General features: G+C 32.9%; 2 protein-coding genes across 2 annotated transcripts; both read left to right on the plus strand.

Moving 5' to 3' along the window:
* Positions 1-2,240: 2,240 nt before the first annotated feature.
* LOC110415478 (protein VAPYRIN-like) lies at positions 2,241-4,264 on the plus strand. Its single transcript, XM_021427146.1, has one exon. The coding sequence runs from the start codon at positions 2,363-2,365 to the stop codon at positions 3,977-3,979; it is 1,617 nt and encodes a 538-aa protein (XP_021282821.1). The 5' UTR covers positions 2,241-2,362; the 3' UTR covers positions 3,980-4,264.
* Positions 4,265-13,486: 9,222 nt separating this feature from the next.
* Positions 13,487-19,027, plus strand: ATMS1 (Cobalamin-independent synthase family protein). Its single transcript, XM_021426181.2, has 12 exons — positions 13,487-13,646; positions 14,887-15,239; positions 15,336-15,423; positions 15,996-16,123; positions 16,213-16,604; positions 16,712-16,875; positions 17,049-17,129; positions 17,247-17,413; positions 17,500-17,605; positions 17,707-17,957; positions 18,054-18,255; positions 18,360-19,027. The coding sequence occupies exons 2-12, from the start codon at positions 14,890-14,892 to the stop codon at positions 18,726-18,728; spliced, it is 2,298 nt and encodes a 765-aa protein (XP_021281856.1). The 5' UTR covers positions 13,487-13,646; positions 14,887-14,889; the 3' UTR covers positions 18,729-19,027.
* Positions 19,028-19,342: the final 315 nt, after the last annotated feature.

The raw sequence follows: 19,342 nt of genomic DNA on the forward strand, positions 1-19,342 counted from the left end.
TCTATCAATAAACATGAACTTCTCATATAATTTTTATTAATTATTTAAAAATAAATTATGGAGAGAAGAAGGAGACTAGGAGAGTGAACATCTCAAATCGTTGCATCTGTTCGTGTCTGCCTATGGCTCTGACTTGGCAAAACAAAGGAAAATCCTTTTGGTAGTATTTAAGGGGCAAAAGATTGTTAGCATCGAATAAAAAGAAACTATAGATTAAAGATATTTTTTTGTAATTTACAATATTTGTAGTGTTATTATTAACATTTCAAAGATATTTCTTATGAAAAACTTTGTTAGCTTTGAGACCCTTTTCTGTCCTCATCAAAACTTGTTCATAATTTCCCACCCAAAGATTCCCATTTCATTCTTTTTACCCAAAAAGAAAAAAAAATTGTTTGGAATTTCCTTTATTTGCTAATTATTTTTATAATTAGTGAATGTTGCATAGACAAAGCCACATATACATATATATAATTAATAAGTGGGAAGTATTGTGAGGCCAATTAAATTATTAACAATATATAGATTGTACCACCAAATCTCATTTCTCATTGAATACATTGCATATACAAAGGCTTCCATTCTTCTTTTAATCTCTTTTCTGTTTCTTATATAGTCTCTCTGTTCTTGATAATATTCTAATGCACCAAAATAATATACACATATATTTGTCGATATATAAATACGAGAAATGCTATTAATTTCATTCAAAAATTTTTTATTCAATCTGACTCTGTTACATATAACAGTGATTACTAAGAAGCTTAATTAGGCATTAGTAGATATGCATATTTTGTCCTTAATGTCTTGTTATTCTCCATGATTGGGTGTCATTTTCTCCACATGATATTAACCAGTTTGGCAGTGTGTTGAATATCTCTTGTACAAAAGACACACAATAAGCTAAAAGTATTGTTAATTAGCCAAAATCTGATTGCTTCGTTCTCAATACAAATGCATTTAACTGTTACTCTCCGCAGATGCTTTTACTCCTCCCTTGTCCTTTTTCAGATAGCATCGTTTATAGTTTAACAGCAGCAGTCAATAGTCATTTTCTAGCAATTAAGACAGATGAAAGGATCTTTTGTTGTTAACAGGTTTCATAGTGAAAATCTCAAAGACTTCTCAATTGGGTAAAAGGCATTTATACATAGATTCAAAAGTGGATGTTCTGTTTCTCGCACTGATTCATGAGAGCTAATGAAGCCAATCTATATATATGCCACATTACACAGTCAAAGAATTGGTCATAAAACATTTGATACATCCAATGCTTCGAGGAAAGCTTCAGAGCCAATCATTTTATAGTGACCCTCGGAATATAATCCACAATCCAAATGTTGGCTTCAGATGGAAAGTAGGATTAAATGGGTTAGATTATACATGCTGCAGCCTGACCATGAACTCTCTCACCAATGCAATCTCTCAGAGAGACACAGCACTGATAAACTGATCATTTCATATTTGAAGTCCCTCGCTAAGGCTTGACATTATCACCTGAAACAAAAATGACCTTAACATTGATTTATATGCAAATACAACATTTGGCTTAATCATTCTAGAATACCCCCATAGTCTTTTGGATAAACAAAAACTTAAAAATAAATTAATAGAATTAATTTTAGGATATTTCTGATTACACTTTTCAGTAAGGAGCACTCAAGACTCCACTAAAGCCATTATGTAAGACAATAATCCTCCAAGGGAGAAGTGTCACAATTGGTTTTTGTTTAATCCAAAAAGGAAGGGTGAAAAAAAGGTGAAAGTGCAGTGCCTTTTATTAAAAAAGTAAAAGTGAAGTTATATTCCACTTATTGTTAAGGAAATTTGGAAGATTTCTTTAGCAATTGCCTTGTTCTCTCTTGATTAGAATAAATTACATTCTTTGTACTTTGGTACTCTAGCAGCCACCCTATAATGATTCCCTCTTTGTAATCTAATTAATAATGATGCTTAGGAACAAACTTTACGCAAACAATGGTAAACAATGCCAGTTTGCCTCATGTACATAATAAAATATAGCAAAGTGAAAGTGACTTGCAGAAACAACTCTGAAACAAAACTTCCTCCTGCTTTAACTTATACGACTGTGTCTTAGGAGTTATACAGCCAGGACGCCGAATAGAACAAGTCTTCATTGTTTTTAACACCACCACTTGGCAATGTCCCATTAGAGCCGGCTATTTTTCTCCTTTAAGTACTACAACACAACCTTCTTCTTCACTCCCTTTTATCTTTATCAAATTATGCTTCATTGGGGTTTGATATTCCCTCAAAACCCACCAAGGAAAAACTGACAACCTGGTTTGCAGTATAGAAAGATTGAACAAGAAAGTTAACCTACTCGTTTGCAAGAAAAGATATGGATAGACTTATTAGTTTGGAGCCATCAAACCTTGTTGCTGTCAGGATTGAGCCAGGGCAGAAATGTTATGGAGAGCTTACTCTACGCAATGTTATGTACACCATGCCGGTTGCCTTTAGGCTCCAGCCGGTGAACAAGGGTCGGTACACTGTCAAGCCTCAATCAGGAATCATAGCACCACTCGGCACACAAACCGTGGAGATTGTGTATCATCTTCCTCCAGGTTCATTACTTCCGGACTCATTTCCACTCAGCGATGATTCTTTCCTTCTGCATAGTGTGGTGGTTCCTGGTGCAGCAATCAAAGACTCGACATCAAGTTTCGATGCAGTTCCTAACGAATGGTTCACAACAAAGAAGAAGCAAGTGTTTATTGACAGTGGCATCAAGATCATGTTTGTTGGTTCACCTGTTTTGGTTCAACTTGTGGCGGATGGTTCTATGGATGACATCAGAGAGGTATTAGAGCGTAGTGAACCAGCATGGAATCCAGCTGATTCAGTTGATTCATATGGACAAACCTTGCTCCATCTTGCCATAGCTCAAAGCAGACCTGATCTTGTCCAATTACTGCTCGAATTTGAGCCTGATGTAGAGTTTCAAAGCCAGTCAGGCTCTACACCACTTGAGGCTGCTGCAGGGTGTGGTGAAGAATTGATTGTTGAGCTTCTATTGGCGCATAAGGCTAGTACAGAGCGATCAAAGTCCTCTAGTTGGGGTCCAATTCACCTAGCAGCAGTTAGTGGTCATCTAGAGGTTCTGAGACTTCTTCTGCTCAAAGGTGCTGATGTTGATGCCCTCACAAAGGATGGCAACACTGCCTTACACCTCGCAGTTGAGGAAAGAAGAAAAGATTGCACGCGTCTACTATTAGCTAATGGCGCCACACTTGATGTTCGCAATGCTAGAGATGGTGAGACGCCATTACATATCGCTGCAGGATTAGGGGATGAGCAAATGGTGAAACTGTTACTTCAAAAGGGAGCAAACAAAGAAATACGCAACAAGGCAGGAAAAACTGTTTATGATGTTGCTGCTGAGTATGGTCACATACGCCTTTTTGATGCACTCAAGCTTGGCGACAGCTTGTGTTTAGCTGCCCGAAAAGGTGAAGTGAGAAACATCCAGAGGCTGATTGAAAATGGTGCAGTGATTAACGGAAGAGACCAACATGGATGGACAGCCTTACATAGGGCCTCATTCAAAGGAAGAATTGATACCGTAAAGATGCTGATTGACAAGGGAATTGATGTTGATTCAAAAGATGATGACGGATACACAGCTTTGCATTGTGCTGTGGAATCAGGCCATGCAGAAGTGGTAGAATTGTTGGTGAAGAAGGGAGCAGATGTGGAAGCAAGGACTAATAAAGGTGTTACAGCCCTGCAAATTGCCGAATCATTACACTATGCAGGCATTAGCAGGATACTGATTCATGGTGGTGCAACAAAAGATGGTATGCCACAAGTCGCTGCAATGCCGGTTTCAATTCCATTTGGAAATGGAAAAATGGGGAAAGAGAACGAAACAAAGGCAGTAATGAAGAGGAGACCCTCGAGGGCAAGAGCCTTGCGTGGTAGCTTTGACAGGTCGCTACCATTGGCTGTGGTTTAGGCAGCTTGGTGGATACACGAGTTTTTTGGCTTCCTCACAGAGAGCTTAAAATTTATTCTTCTGATTCTGGGGTACATAAATTTGTGGAAGAAGTTTCAGACTCATTCACATATGGTCATTCCATAACCTGAATCTATACATAAAATACATTATCATTGTAAGTTTGCATAGGGAAAATCAAGACAATTTGCTTGTAGAATGCTGTGTAGTGACCTTGAAAAGATGAATTATTTCAAAGGGGGCAACGGTCTATACCTAAAAATTCCTGGTGTAAGTTACAATCAATAAAATTGTATTTTTGGAACCCTTAGTGAAAGATGTATCATACTTGTATAATTTTTCATACTTTTGTTTTCAAAATCGAAAAGAAAATATATCCTAAACAAAAATTAGTAGGCAACTTGTTACGAAAACAATCACTTGAAATAACTAATAATAATTTATATTTCAAAATTTTTATATATAATAATCGTTTTATTCATTGTTATTATCAAACATGTCATCGATGAAGACATGTCAATTTTCTTTAAGTAATAGATTACATCATCGACAAAAAGATGTTGTTTTCCTTCTTAACAAGATTACTTGAGCAAGCATCATTCATGGCTTTACATTTGATGACATTTGTGTATAAACCAAAGTCCCCACTCAATAGGGAGACATGATTTCTTCTTTAACAAACTGTCGAACTTAGGTGTGACTGGGAAACATTTTCTTGTTAATATAAACTATTTTCTCTTGATTATGATCACTAAAAACAAAAAGGTAATGATAAAATGGGGTTACAAAACTAAAGACCTTTAACCATAGTCCCAAACACAGTAGGAGATTTTTTAATATAAACAAAGTAAAAATAGTGAGTAGGTATTGACAAGCACCTCAATATCCCTACAAAGATAGAGACAAGCTTTCTCTTTTATGGATTTTTTTTGGTATATATTAATGGAGTTATAAAATGAGTTAATATTTCTATTTGCTTTAATATTCGAAATGAAACTCAAACGTATATTTTAATCCATTAATCGAATCAACAAAAAAATAAACTCAATGAGTGTAATATATCGATCACAATTTTTTTAATTTTCAAGGATTTAAATTTAACCTAATTTAACTTCCTTGACCTTAATTCACCAAGTATGAGTAATTAAAAAAAAATCTCTTTTGATAGGAAAGAAAAATTTATTAGGTCAACTAATAAAATTTATAGAAGTCATAAGAGAAAAAGAAAACATGCTTTGGCTCAATTAGTTTTATAAATGATGAGAAACAACTGGGATTATAAAATTTACCTTTTTCCAATGAAATTGGATATTTAATTGCATTCAACTTTTGTGTTAGTGGACAGGAGGCATCTATGATGATTTAATTTTTTTTACTTGTATAGTTGACTAAATTAGGAGTTAAGAATCTAATTGTTAATGATTAATCTAAAACATAATGACCACATGCCAAAGTGAAGAAACAGAAATAATGATACGGGGAATTAAATAATATCAATTTTATTAATTACTATTAATTACGCATAATCATATTTATTTTGTAAAGAAACTATAATCTAATTGACTTTTCTTAATCCCCACTAACATGTCTTGATCATATGTCTAGAGCCTAGCCATTGACATTACACCACTGTAATATATATATATATATATATATATATATATATATATTTGATAGGACAGGCTGCCCTACCAAGTATATATTTAACATTTGTCGTTAAATTGGGCTTAGGGTTCATTATATATACTCACAATTCTAATTTATATAGATTCATATACATATATATATATATTCACCTAATTTTTTTTATATGCTTGGTAGGATAAATAACTGACCAGAAAAATAAATCATTATAAAATAAAGTTATTCATCTCGATTGGGCTTTGTTCAAGAAAGTGAAAAAAGAATTCGATGATAATTACCAACCCAAGGTTCTTGTTGGGCCATGCAAAGGCCTGGTTTTGAACGGAAACCCTAGGCCCAGAAGGAATATCAGCCACTAGTACTGACCCATCTCCTGCAAAAAAAAATTTACAATTTGTAGTATTAAATAATTTATAAACTAATATTTCAGAGTTTAATGAATTGTGTTTCAATATGTACATAAATTATTATTTAAAAAATAAAAAAAATTATTCATATATAATAAATTTTAATAATCGTGAATGCATTACAATTCTACTTTCAGTTTTCTCTTCATTATTTTTGTGCATACCTTTATAAGTTCACTGTCTAAAATATATATAGAAAGTGAGAGGTCAAACAGATACTACAAGTACAACCATATATACGCACACTTGTGGTTAAATTTTGAGGCAAGTAGCCAAATAAATATTACAGCAAATTCTTAATATTTTAAAACAAAAGTAATAATGAAGTCAAAGGTAAGGGATTTTGGTGTTAGAAAAGGATAGGAAAACGTAACGATCAGGGGTTGGTGGTGAAAGACGCCTTGGATGGTTCGCCTGCCACGCAAAATGCCTTCAATCAATATTGGGTTGGTAGTTTTAGGTGAGTCTTTTCTTTTTTTGGTTCTTTTTTCTTATGGAAGACCAATAAAAATAAAATAAAATAAAATATTGGTCCAAACCAACTCGCCAGTTACCTAGGAATTTCAATCCAAATCAGTCTCCTAACTTGTTGGTGACGCATGAGGAAAACAAGTTCCTTTGGGTAACTCAGTAGCCAGTTTCTAATTGGTTATCCAAAACCATAACTAGTCTCTATTTAATGATTAAATACGGGTCAACTAATAAAGTTCTTTGTGTGGTTTTCTTTCTTTGATTGTTACAAGAATTTAAGGTCAAACCTGCCTTCTAACAATGATGTGATTTTTTGTTTTTTCAATTAATTAATTCAGTGGTAGATATGATTTGAATATTTAATTTATTGATTAATGTATAATCTATTACTTAAAAACTAAGATTTAAATCTTTTTTTTTAATTATATAAAAAATAATTCAGTGTTAAATTATTTCAACTTTTATGTTAGAGTGTTAATACACATTTTGTTCACGATTAAGGACTTAATTTTAGATAATATTAATAAGGAGTCTCAATATTAGAATTCAAAACATTTTATTATATAAACAAACAAACAAAGTGATTAAATCAATACCTAATCCACAATGATGTAACCTTGCAACTTTAATAAAATTTTTTAAAAAATAAACAAATGTCTAAATAGCCGTTTAAGGTATTGTTTAAGGCCAATCTTGCATTTTTTTTTTTACCTAAAATAAGTACATGACCTTAAGGGCGGAAGGAATAGAGGTTAGTTGGGATTCTGTCTCTCAAAAGTTTAAAATTTTTAATAATATTTTTTATATTTTTTTAGAATTTATAATTTTACCTTTAATTTTTTTGTTGGTTAAATGCCTCACAACATTTAATCAATAATTAATTTTAATAGATTTTGGGATTCAAATAACACCCATTGTAGTAAAATTATTTTCCAAATCCCACCTCCCCAATACCCTACAACATTTTAGTAAACTTGCCATCAGCATTTTCTGTATAAAAAATTTTTAATCAGTAAGTTGTTAAAAATCAAACTCATAATAAAATATTAAATACTTTTTTTAAAAATTTATTAATGATTCTTATTAAAAAGAAAATCATTCGAGACTTTGACATTAATTCAGTAATTAATGCCTTCTAGTATATGAATGACTATCAAACTCAATTAAAGATCTCAATCTTAGCATACAATAATTGTTAAAAAATTATTCTTATTTTGTAATTAATACATAATTAGAGTTATTTATATAATTTTTATTTGAATTTTTTTTGTCTAAATTATTGTATGTTTTTGTCAAACATTAAACTTATCCTTTGACTGTGTTATAGACATTATTTTCGTCTCCAAACGCAAAATCTCGATTTTGTCAGTGTATGATCGTTGAAGGTATTCGAGTAGATCCTAACTAACTCATAAAACTATATGTTAACTCAATTTAGTTAGCTTACTTTGTAAAGGCACCGTGGCACCTTGATTTAAACCCCCAACAAAATTTGTCAGCACCGGTTTTGGACAATGAGAGCCATGCATTCCCCAAGTCAGACATAAACATGACAAGTTTTTGTGAGTTGTGGATGAGAAATAGGCTTTCAAAGTTGAGAAGGGAGAAGAGAAGTCGACAAACGGGGAAGCATCATAACTCATTTGTCATCTGAAGTCCATCTACTTATTGTTAGCAGAAAAGAAAAACGTTTATATAGTAAAAACGAAAAAATAAATTTATGTTATTTAAATTTCATGCGTAAGCATACACTCGATATACATGAAAAATACCCACGTTTAATTCATAAACGGTAAATAATTTCCCATTAAAAAGGATTTATAATATTATTCATACCATTTGTGCATATGCACTGAAAATTTACTTAGTAAAATATTTGCCTATATATGTCATTTTCTTCCTTAGGCAACTTGCAAAATGCTAGTTCCTTACTTTGGGCAGGCAGATACCGAGAAGAGATCGGTCCACACGAGCCCTGGAAGAGCGTGGGACATTTACTTCAGAAAATGTTCTTTCCCGGAGGTGCCAGTTGTACGCTGGGATCCGTGGCACCACCGACAACAGCAGAAGGCAGTGCCGCACCATATCCAGCACACTTTCCCATCGAATCTGACAAGTTTTTGGCTTCTCATTCGATTTGCGTGCTCTTCACCGACGCCCCATCCCCGTAGTCCACGCCACGCACACGTGTAATAGTAACTCGTTTTTCATCTTCACTTTTTTTTTAAAATTTTTTTATATAAAAGAGAATTTTTTTATTTTATAATTATTTTTTAAAAAAATTTACCTTAATGGAAAGTTAAAAATTTTGAAATATTTAATTTATTATAATAAATGGAAAAGTCGAGCAAAAATAAATAATTAAAGACAAATAAAAGTTTGTAAAAGGCCCGAGGCAAGGCAGGTTGGTAGCTTTGTAGTTTGTATGGAATGGCATTGGGTCATACCTTATTGATTGAAGTTTATTTTGTAGTAAATGAAAGCAGTTTTGAATTTACTATTTTAGACAGACCGGCATTTTATAATGTGGAAGTGGGGCAAGGCTCCTTTCCTGTAACTGGAAAATCCATCGCTCTTTTTTTTTTTTAATTTAACAAGTAATTTGACAAGAAACAAATTTGTAAAATTTTGTTGGAAATTGATTTTAATATTTTTTAAGGAATATTTATCAATCTTTTAAGGACATTTGATGTTAAAAAATTTTTAATCATTTAAAACATTTTCCTTTTTTGATATGAATTATTTAAAATGTTAATTATAATGGTGAGAAATACAATTTCGAAGTGAAAAAATTGATTGAATCAAATCAGTTACAACGATTATCAGTGAATTCAATTATTTTGATTTGTTTGATTCAATTTTTGATGGATAAATTTTTTAATCAAATCAATCAAAAAATTGAAGTTCAATTAATTTAATTTAAATTACTATATGTATTAGTATATATTATGTCTTTAAATATAAATTTATGAAAAATGTTGTTGCATTTACTTGAGAATGTTGATATATTTATATTTTTTTTATCTTCAAATTTGTTAAAAATGTTGTTAGAATTTACCTGAGTTTGGTTTTTTAAAATTGATTGAATCAATTGAAATAATTTGATTTTTTGATCAATTCAATTAATTATAAACATTTGATTCGATTCAGTTTTGAAAAAATAAATATGATTTTTTAACCTTGAACCAATCAAACCTGATTGATTATTTGCACTCTTATACTTAATTATTAAATAAATTAAATATATATAACTCATAAGCACATTCAAAATGAGAAGAAAGAGTATGAAATTGTTAGAAGCAAGGATGCATTGCTCGTGACCCAAAACTCATAAGCAGACAAAATAGTAAAATATTTTAGTTAATAGATTTCCAAAGCCCAAAGGATATCTCCACTATCAAAATTCAAAGTGGAATATTCTTTTAGATTTTAGAGACCAAGTCTTTTGGGGAGTATTATTTTATACTTATATTCACACAAATCTCAAAAAATTGTTAACACGCGTAATCAATAATTTATGATAAATTAATATTGAGTATTTGATTCATAGATCAATGTATGATCTTCATGTCTAAAATGTAAAATTTAAATCTCCCTTCCTCCAAGTATAAAAAAAAAACAATTTGTGATAAATCATAATCATACTTACTTTAGTCCAATTTCACCATTGCATTAGCAAAAATTTTAAAAAGTTTGAATTATTTGTGAACATTCAAGTAATTTTTTTATGTTCAATCAAACTTATATATAAGATTAAATAAATCTTCATAATTAATTATTAACTAATTATTATTAGTTAAACCATCACTTGTCATTTTTATATCACGTTGTTAATAATGTGACATGTTTATGTGGCATGTTAATATGATCATGTGATATTTCACTTTTCACGTTAACGTTATGTGAATATAAAATTGACAAATCACATTTTAACTAATGATAAATAGTCAATTTCTAGTTATAAATATACATTTTGTCTAAAATGAAAATATAGAGATTTGATTGATTTAATATACAAATTTATTTAAATATTTTTAAATAATTCAATAATTTTTTCAAAAAATATTATACAAATTGCCATTAAAATCTACTATTGCAAATTAATTGTAAAAACAAATCAATATGCGCTTTTACAATTGATTCTAATCGTAAATTTTTTTTATAATTGTAATATCGAATCAGATTTTAAAATTTTAAATAAAATTGTGATAAAGTAAATAACAAAGTTGATAAATAATTTTTTTTATTTGTCTCTTGAAAAAAGTTATTCATGTATTTGATAACCCCCTATTCTGAAAACGGAAAGGGTGGCGTTTAGAGTCTTTACAAATCAGATGCATAAAGTCTTTGTTTTTAATTCAGGATTTAATTGCGTCCATGTTCCTTTTACTCCCACACCACAAAAGTCCATTTGCCTTCCAACTTTCTCAGCCTTACTGCATATGACACATCAAAGTCTGATTAGTAGTACTTTATAGTGATCCCACCAACCATCCCATTAAAAATAAAATAATGAGCAAGAAATAATTGATTTTTCCCTAATTAAATTTCATAACTCCATCTTTAATTTATGTTTAAATGTTATTTTGCTTTTTCATTTTGTATGATTCAAAAGTCAATTCATAATTCACTTCCTTTTCTTGGACAACACTTTTTCATAATTTAGGGCTTCTTCTTCCTTTTTTTTTTCCTTCTAATTTTCAATATTTTTTTTATTTTTTGATACATTTAAAAAATAATTTAAAATTACATCCAAATCAAGGGTGACATGCATTTTCAACTGTAAATCTTTTTTACTAATTTTATTTTTAAACATGTAATGAAAGATTTTAAATTTCGAATCTTTTTACATTTTAATTATTTTTAAACGTACGAGTGAATCAAAAATTCATATTCAGTTATTTATCAAAAGAACCTATTTCCAAATTTCTTTTTCCTAGGGAAACTTGATTGTGTTCAAAAATGTTACTTTCAAATTTGCTTAGTACTTTGACAATGAATCAAGCCAAAAATCTCAAACTCATATGAGTTTAAAAGGCATTTTCATGCACACCCCTCCCTACCCTTTTTATGGCAGCAAACTATATATTTCAGTTTAAATGTCTCTTTCCTATAACATATTAATCTCTCAAAAAAAAAATCAACAAAAAATTAACTCAATTAATAAATTTATCTGTCTTGACAATTGATATAACTGAATTTAAATTTTACATATGAACATTTATTACTACTTAATACAAAAAAGACAGATGCATAATCTCGATAAATTTAAGATTACAACACGTCTTGCATGGGTGCGAGAGATTAAATAATTTATCGATTTTATACTTTTTTTCAAGAAAAAAGAAAAAGTAATTTACCAACAAAAGAATAAAAAAAAGGAGGAATGAAAATCATGGTTTGTGGATGCCATCATCAAGATGTATAGATTCCAGCAGGTGTTTAAGTAAAACCATTGGACCCCACTTCACCTACTCACCCAACAAAACCATATCTGGCTGCATCCAATTTATACAAAATCAATGGGTAATTTTGGAATTTTATATACTTTATTTCATTTTTAAAAAAAATGTAATTCCCCCAAACACAGCTATAGTGTAAACCGGTGGCCCCACCACCGGTACTCGCAACAACTTTCCGCCACCAACCCTCTTCGTTGCTTCTCTCAATATTTCACTCTCCAAAAAAAAAAATAAAAATCATCCAATTAAATTTTTATTCCTTTTTGACTACTATAAAGTTGTAGCCTGGTAGGTCTAAGCGTCTCTTGAGGCGCGTGGGATAACGTCTAATGGAGAGCTTTCCTATTTAGTTAATTTTATTAATATAATACATGATATATACGAAAATTATTTTTATCATAATTCATATTTTTATTTATAATTATAATTTTATAAAAAATTATTTATTATCAAGATAAATGTACTAAATATAAACCTATTATCGGCTAACCAATTTATTTTTGATAATTTTAAATGTTTTGATTTTAGGTAAATGATAAAATTAGGTTAAGGAGTAGGAATTATGAAACTTAAAATCTCTTTTAATAGCTTTAAAGTTTTAATAAAAAAGGGCAGGTGTCTCGTGAGTTGTGACCAAAAGTACCAGAGCAGGTATGGGCAGCCTTACTTTTGAAGTTTTTTCTCCATAATTATGGGGTAATATTTTAACATTGGAAGGTCACATATTAGACCATGTTCATCTAAAAAAATTAAAAAAAAAGAAAAGAAAATTAGTTTTTTTTCCTATTTATCAATTTGGTTTACAAGATAAATTTAATTTTGTCATGACATTTCATGATCACATAGTGCATAAGAAGAAATAAAATAAAAAAAACTCAATAATATATCCCTCAAATCCAATTCATTTTGTTTGAAATAATGTTACTCTTCTTGACATAAACAAAATTATTATGTTGCAGCAAATTAATAATTACACTTGATGTACCAATAAATAAATTGATGAATAATGATGAGAAGATAAATTTATTTTTTCTTTTCATTAATAATGGTGCTTCATAATAATAATTATTTTTATAAAAAAATTTGATTAATTTTTACCACATTCATGCCATATGATTATTGATTTTGATTATACATATTTTGTCTTGTTGATTTCTTACTGGAAAAATTTAAATCTATCATTTTTTAAATTTTATTTTATATTGATTTGATAATTTATTATATTGAATATAATTATTATGATATATATAGAAAGTGTAAATGTAATCTAAAAAATTATTTATAAATATTAAAAATATATAAAAGAAAAAAAAACTTATCCTTGATTTCATCAACATTTGGCACACAAAATTAGAAAAAAGTTTGTAAAATACTGAAAAAAGAAAATACGTGAGGCCCACAAGGATACATAACTCTTTTATAAATATAATTCCTATATTCTCACACCCACCCACCCCCAAAAGGGCCCACGCGCTTCATTAAAGAAAAGAAAGTGAAGGAAAAAAAATTGCTGCAAATTTGCGATCTGATTGGTTAGTCTTTGGTAGCCAGTAGCCACCATATTGCGTATAAATAGGCAACTCCACCACTCTCACCGATCGTGCCGCTTCTTCCTCTGCATCTCTATCTGTCTCTAAGGAACTCTTCTTTAGCTTATATCCGGTTCCACCTCCGTTCACAACGGTACGGTTCGGTTCCTCCTCACACTGCTCTCCTTCATTAATTGTTGGTTCTCCTCTTCTATTATCATCCATTAACTGATTCCCACTCTTCTTTCATTCGCTTTTAAGCTATACCCTATTGACGTTCCTTTCTGGGTCTATTTGAAATTATATAAACTTCTCTCGAAGTTTTTAATTTTGGTTTTCCTTTTTTTTTTTTGGTTTAAAACATTAAAGATTTCTTTCTCTTTTACTGAGATCTACTGGTAAGTGTCAGCATTTTTACTTTCCCTGGTGATTTTCTTTCTGGGTTTTCATTAATACGATTTGGACTGGGGTTTTTCAAAAACATTGCAAAAACTGTCCTTTTCTATTGAGATCTATTGAAAAGTGTTAGCATTTCCAACTATCCCGGTTGATTTTCTTTCTGGGTTTTAATTATATGATTTGAAGAGTTCATTTTCAACTTGGGTTTTTCTGGAAGCAATTGATATTTTCATTGGATTTTCTTTCTGGTTTTTTATTAGTATTTGAATTTTACCTTGGGTTTTTATAATAGATAAAGATTCTGTCTTTTTTTAGTGAGATCTGTTGGTTAGTGTTAGCATTTGATCAGTTTTTTTTGTATTATCTTTTCATTTAGTTTGTTTGACAAAGCAATTTAAGAGATCCAATCTTTTGGGGTTTTGGAAATTATAGATCTAGTGTTTAATTTTTGGTATCGTAGTATAGATCTGAAGTCAAGTAAGCACTTTGGCTTTTGCTTTCAGTGTAGTGTTATATTATCTTAAAAGTTTTAGATCTGCATTTTGTTTGGTTATTTATGTAAAGGTATCTTTATTTCTGATTCCTTAGGATTCCCACTTTACTAAATCCATGTAATGCCAATTGAGATCTTGAATTTAAATGTTTGCCTTTTGTCTAATTATTGTAAGATCCTCTTTTAGTTAGTTGGCTCAAACTTCGATATATTTTGAGGCTTTTTTTTTTCTCAGGCTAAGTTTTTGCTTTCATATGCACATTTTTTAGGCACATAATCTTATGCTAGTATGTTACTTTTTTTTTTTAGCTCATAACTTCTAAAACCATTAATTCAAATGAGCTTTTGATCTCAGTTCATGATGAATTTTAGATGCATCATGGATCTTAGCTTTGATTCTGATGATTTTAAATTCAGAAATATAGGAGATATAAAGTTGTTATTTTTATATCAGATTTTATAAAATAATGCTGATGTTTGTCTGTTCTTTTATTTGATTCAGAAAATGGCCTCCCACATTGTTGGATATCCCCGCATGGGACCCAAGAGAGAGCTTAAGTTTGCTTTGGAATCTTTCTGGGACAAGAAGAGCAGCGCCGAGGATCTGCAGAAGGTTGCAGCTGATCTCAGGTCATCCATCTGGAAGCAGATGGCTGATGCTGGGATTAAGTTCATCCCCAGCAACACTTTCTCTTACTATGACCAGGTGCTTGATACCACTTCAATGCTCGGAGCTGTTCCACCTAGATATGGCTGGAATGGTGGGGAGATCGGATTTGACACTTACTTCTCCATGGCCAGAGGAAATGCGTCTGTGCCTGCCATGGAAATGACCAAGTGGTTTGACACCAACTAGTAAGTCAACAATCCTGGTCATACTTTATCTGCGTTGTTGTCCATGTTGAGTTTTGTGATACCGATACTTATATTCTGTGCAATGTGTTGATTCAGCCACTTCATTGTTCCTGAATTGGGACCTGATGTTAATTTCTCTTATGCATCTCACAAGGCAGTGGATGAGTACAAGGAAGCTAAGGCGGTATGTTTCTTTCATTCTGATTTTTTATGTATTGTAACAGTGTAGATTTTTGTGTGTCATGTATACTTATGCTAGTAGCTCAGTTAGGAAATAGAGCTAAGGAATCTTGGTTCTGTACGTACAGAGCTGACTCTGAAAGTAGAGCAGTGGGATTCATGAGTATCTTTTCATGATATGGAAAATTTTATGGAAATAGTAGGATTTATAAGTTTTTATAAATGCATCACGATTTATGATAGCTTGAATTTGTTATAGCTTCAACCAGGCTTTGGACCTAAATGATAAACATATTTCAGCATACTTTATTATATGCAATATCTTAGAAAATGTGGTTACCTGGGAAATGGCTCAGGGAATGGATTCATGTTTGCCATTATTGTGCTTGAGATTTTATATTGGTAATGTTTATAGCTGTCTAGAGTTGTATTTCTGTGTGAGTTCTTCCATTTTTTGAGAATGCCCTGAGCCCACTTATTATTATGCCCCACATTTATCCTATATTTTGTACTTCTTATTTGATGTTCTTAGTGTTATTGTGAAACTTGGATGCTGATTCTCTGTCCCACATGCAGCTTGGAGTAGACACTGTACCAGTCCTTATTGGCCCTGTCTCATACTTGCTGCTGTCTAAACCTGCAAAGGGTGTTGAGAAGACCTTTTCTCTTCTCTCTCTCCTCCCCAAAATCATCCCTGTCTACAAGTGGGTGTTGGTTCTCTATTTGTAACTGCTCTAATTTTTTAGTTATGTAACTTCTCCAATTTGCTATATAACATTGAATCTCTCTTCAGGGAAGTTATATCTGAGCTGAAGGCAGCTGGTGCTTCCTGGATTCAGTTTGATGAACCCACCATTGTCTTGGATCTTGACTCTCACCAATTGGAAGCTTTCACTGCTGCTTATGCTGATTTGGAATCTACTCTCTCTGGCTTGAATGTTTTGGTGGAGACCTACTTTGCTGATCTTACTGCTGAGGCATTTAAGACCCTCTGTGGATTGAAGGGTGTCGCTGCTTATGGTGTGGACTTGGTTCGTGGAACCAAGACCATTGATTTGATCAAGAGTGATTTCCCTAAAGGCAAGTACCTCTTTGCTGGAGTTGTTGATGGAAGGAACATTTGGGCCAATGAGCTGGCTTCTTCTCTCAACACCTTGCAGGAGCTTGAGGCTGTTGTGGGCAAAGGTATTTTATTTTCCTTTGCATTATATGGCTTGTAATTACGTGGTGAACAATACAATTTTGCTAGTAGTTAATATAGACTGATCCGTGATTGATATTATGATGTGCAGACAAACTTGTGGTGTCCACCTCCTGCTCACTTCTCCACACTGCTGTTGATCTAGTAAATGAGACTAAGCTAGACGATGAAATCAAATCCTGGCTTGCATTTGCTGCCCAGAAAGTTGTTGAAGTCAATGCACTTGCCCAGGCATTGGCTGGTCAGAAGGATGAGGTATCTCCTTAGAACTTTGCCAGTTGTTTTTGATAGTTTCCTAAGAAACTAGGATAGCATCTTTGGATGGGCCTTAAGCCTTCCGGGTTGGTCTTTTCTTTTTTTTTTTTTGGTGCTTTCTCAAGATTTGGATGATACTATGTCACTTACTTGTTATTCTTCTTCTATTTTAGGCCTTCTTCTCTGCCAATGCTGCTGCTCAGGCTTCAAGGAAGTCCTCCCCAAGGGTGACCAATGAGGCTGTTCAAAAGGCTGTAAGTGTTTTGATCAACTAAAATTCCTATTGTCTTTCAAGTGCTGCTCTGCAATAATCCTTTTCTTTGTGGAAACCTTTCTTGCTTATTATGTTTTACTGTGCTTTGCTTTCCCAGGCTGCTGCTTTGAAGGGCTCTGACCACCGTCGTGCAACTAATGTTAGTGCTAGACTGGATGCCCAGCAGAAAAAGCTTAACCTTCCAGTCCTTCCCACCACAACCATTGGATCCTTCCCTCAAACCTTGGAACTCAGGAGAGTTCGCCGTGAATTCAAGGCTAAAAAGTGAGTTAACCTGGGAAATTTCCCAATATCTTTCTTATGAAATGTCAGTATGACCATTTTATTAACTAGTGCCTCTCTGACTTCAGGATCTCTGAGGATGATTATGTTAAAGCCATTAAGGAGGAAATTAAGAAGGTTGTCGACCTTCAGGAAGAGCTTGACATTGATGTCCTGGTTCACGGAGAGCCTGAGGTGAGCACTCCATTTTCTTTTGGCCTTTTGCAGTAAAAGGGAGATGCACATCTATGGTTAGTTCTTGGCAAGCACCCTAACTATCACTTATAATTGTGCAGAGAAACGATATGGTTGAGTACTTTGGTGAGCAGTTGTCTGGTTTTGCATTCACTGTTAATGGGTGGGTGCAATCTTATGGATCTCGCTGTGTCAAGCCACCAATCATCTATGGTGATGTTAGCCGCCCCAATCCCATGACTGTTTTCTGGTCATCTACCGCCCAAAGCATGACTGCCCGCCCAATGAAGGGAATGCTTACTGGCCCTGTAACCATCCTCAACTGGTCCTTTGTAAGAAATGATCAGCCTAGGTATGCCTAAGAAGAAAATGTTGCATTTCTGCCAGCATTTTTTTTTACTTTGCAATATGAATATCTTTTGACATTCTACGCATACCAATTTTCCAGATTTGAGACATGCTACCAGATTGCTTTGGCCATCAAGGATGAAGTGGAGGATCTTGAGAAGGCTGGTATCAATGTTATCCAAATTGATGAGGCAGCTTTGAGAGAGGGGTTGCCTCTCAGGAAGTCTGAGCATGCCTTCTACTTGAAATGGGCTGTCCACTCCTTCAGGATCACCAACTGCGGTGTCCAGGACACTACCCAGGTTTGTATATGTGCTTGATTGCTTTCGAGTCTCAAATCATTCATATTCTCCTACACTTTATGATCATAATTCTTATTGGTCTCATCTTTTTAAACATCTGACAGATCCACACACACATGTGCTACTCCAACTTCAATGATATCATCCACTCTATTATTGACATGGACGCTGATGTCATCACCATTGAGAACTCACGTTCAGATGAGAAGCTCTTGTCAGTCTTCCGTGAAGGAGTGAAGTATGGTGCTGGAATTGGCCCTGGTGTCTATGATATTCACTCTCCCAGAATACCATCAACCGAAGAGATTGCTGACAGAATTACCAAGATGCTTGCTGTGCTTGAAACCAACATCTTGTGGGTTAACCCTGACTGTGGACTCAAGACCCGCAAGTATGCTGAGGTGAAGCCAGCCCTCAAAAACATGGTTGCTGCTGCCAAGCTGCTCCGCACCCAACTTGCCAGTGCCAAGTGAGAGGCTCAACAGAGATTGGAGATGCTCCTCCCTGGATGATTTATACCCAAGTTGAGAGAGAAGAAAAAAAATTAAAGAAATATGTCTTGATCATTTGAATAACTGTTTCTTGATGAAATATTTGTTAGGCATAATATGCCCCATGGGCCAATTGATTTCCTTCTTTCTTTTTGGTGGTTTTTTTCTCTAAATATTTTGTATTTTTGGGAATACATATGCAGCCTTAAATTTGTTTGAAAGGCGCGAAATTTCTTAGCGTATCTTAGCCGAATGAAATGTCATAATATGTTTTGAGTTCAGTGTATTGTTAGCATCCCTTCAAAGCCATTGCCTCTTTCACTCTGCATGATACCGGCAATGAATCTTGTTTTATGCTTTGAAGCATTTAACTTGCATGGGGTAATGTCGCAATGGATTTTGCAACATGACTTGTTTCTTCTCGTATTCGCTTGGATTGTTGTCCATTGCAACTTAAGTTTTCACCAGGCTCCAAGGAATGGCAAAAACTAGTACTTGGCTTAAAGATTGTTGCACAAGGATTGCAAGACCTGACCATTTTTGGCTGGCGCTACAACTACGTAGGCTTTTCCTCCCTGTCCCAGTAATCCACCAGC

Source organism: Theobroma umbraticum, unplaced genomic scaffold, assembly GCF_002168275.2.
Source record: "Theobroma umbraticum cultivar Fairchild unplaced genomic scaffold, ASM216827v3 scaffold_147.0, whole genome shotgun sequence".
Taxonomy (NCBI): Eukaryota; Viridiplantae; Streptophyta; class Magnoliopsida; order Malvales; family Malvaceae; genus Theobroma; species Theobroma umbraticum.

What these genes read in the sequence shown, in the direction of transcription:
- LOC110415478 (XM_021427146.1), top strand. Translation starts at nt 2,363, where the DNA reads ATGGATAGACTTATTAGTTTGGAGCCATCAAACCTTGTTGCTGTCAGG.
- ATMS1 (XM_021426181.2), top strand. Translation starts at nt 14,890, where the DNA reads ATGGCCTCCCACATTGTTGGATATCCCCGCATGGGACCCAAGAGAGAG. An exon ending in AGTACAAGGAAGCTAAGGCG is followed by an intron (nt 15,424 to 15,995) that starts GTATGTTTCTTT and finishes TCCCACATGCAG; the next exon opens with CTTGGAGTAGACACTGTACC. An exon ending in GTGTCCAGGACACTACCCAG is followed by an intron (nt 18,256 to 18,359) that starts GTTTGTATATGT and finishes AACATCTGACAG; the next exon opens with ATCCACACACACATGTGCTA.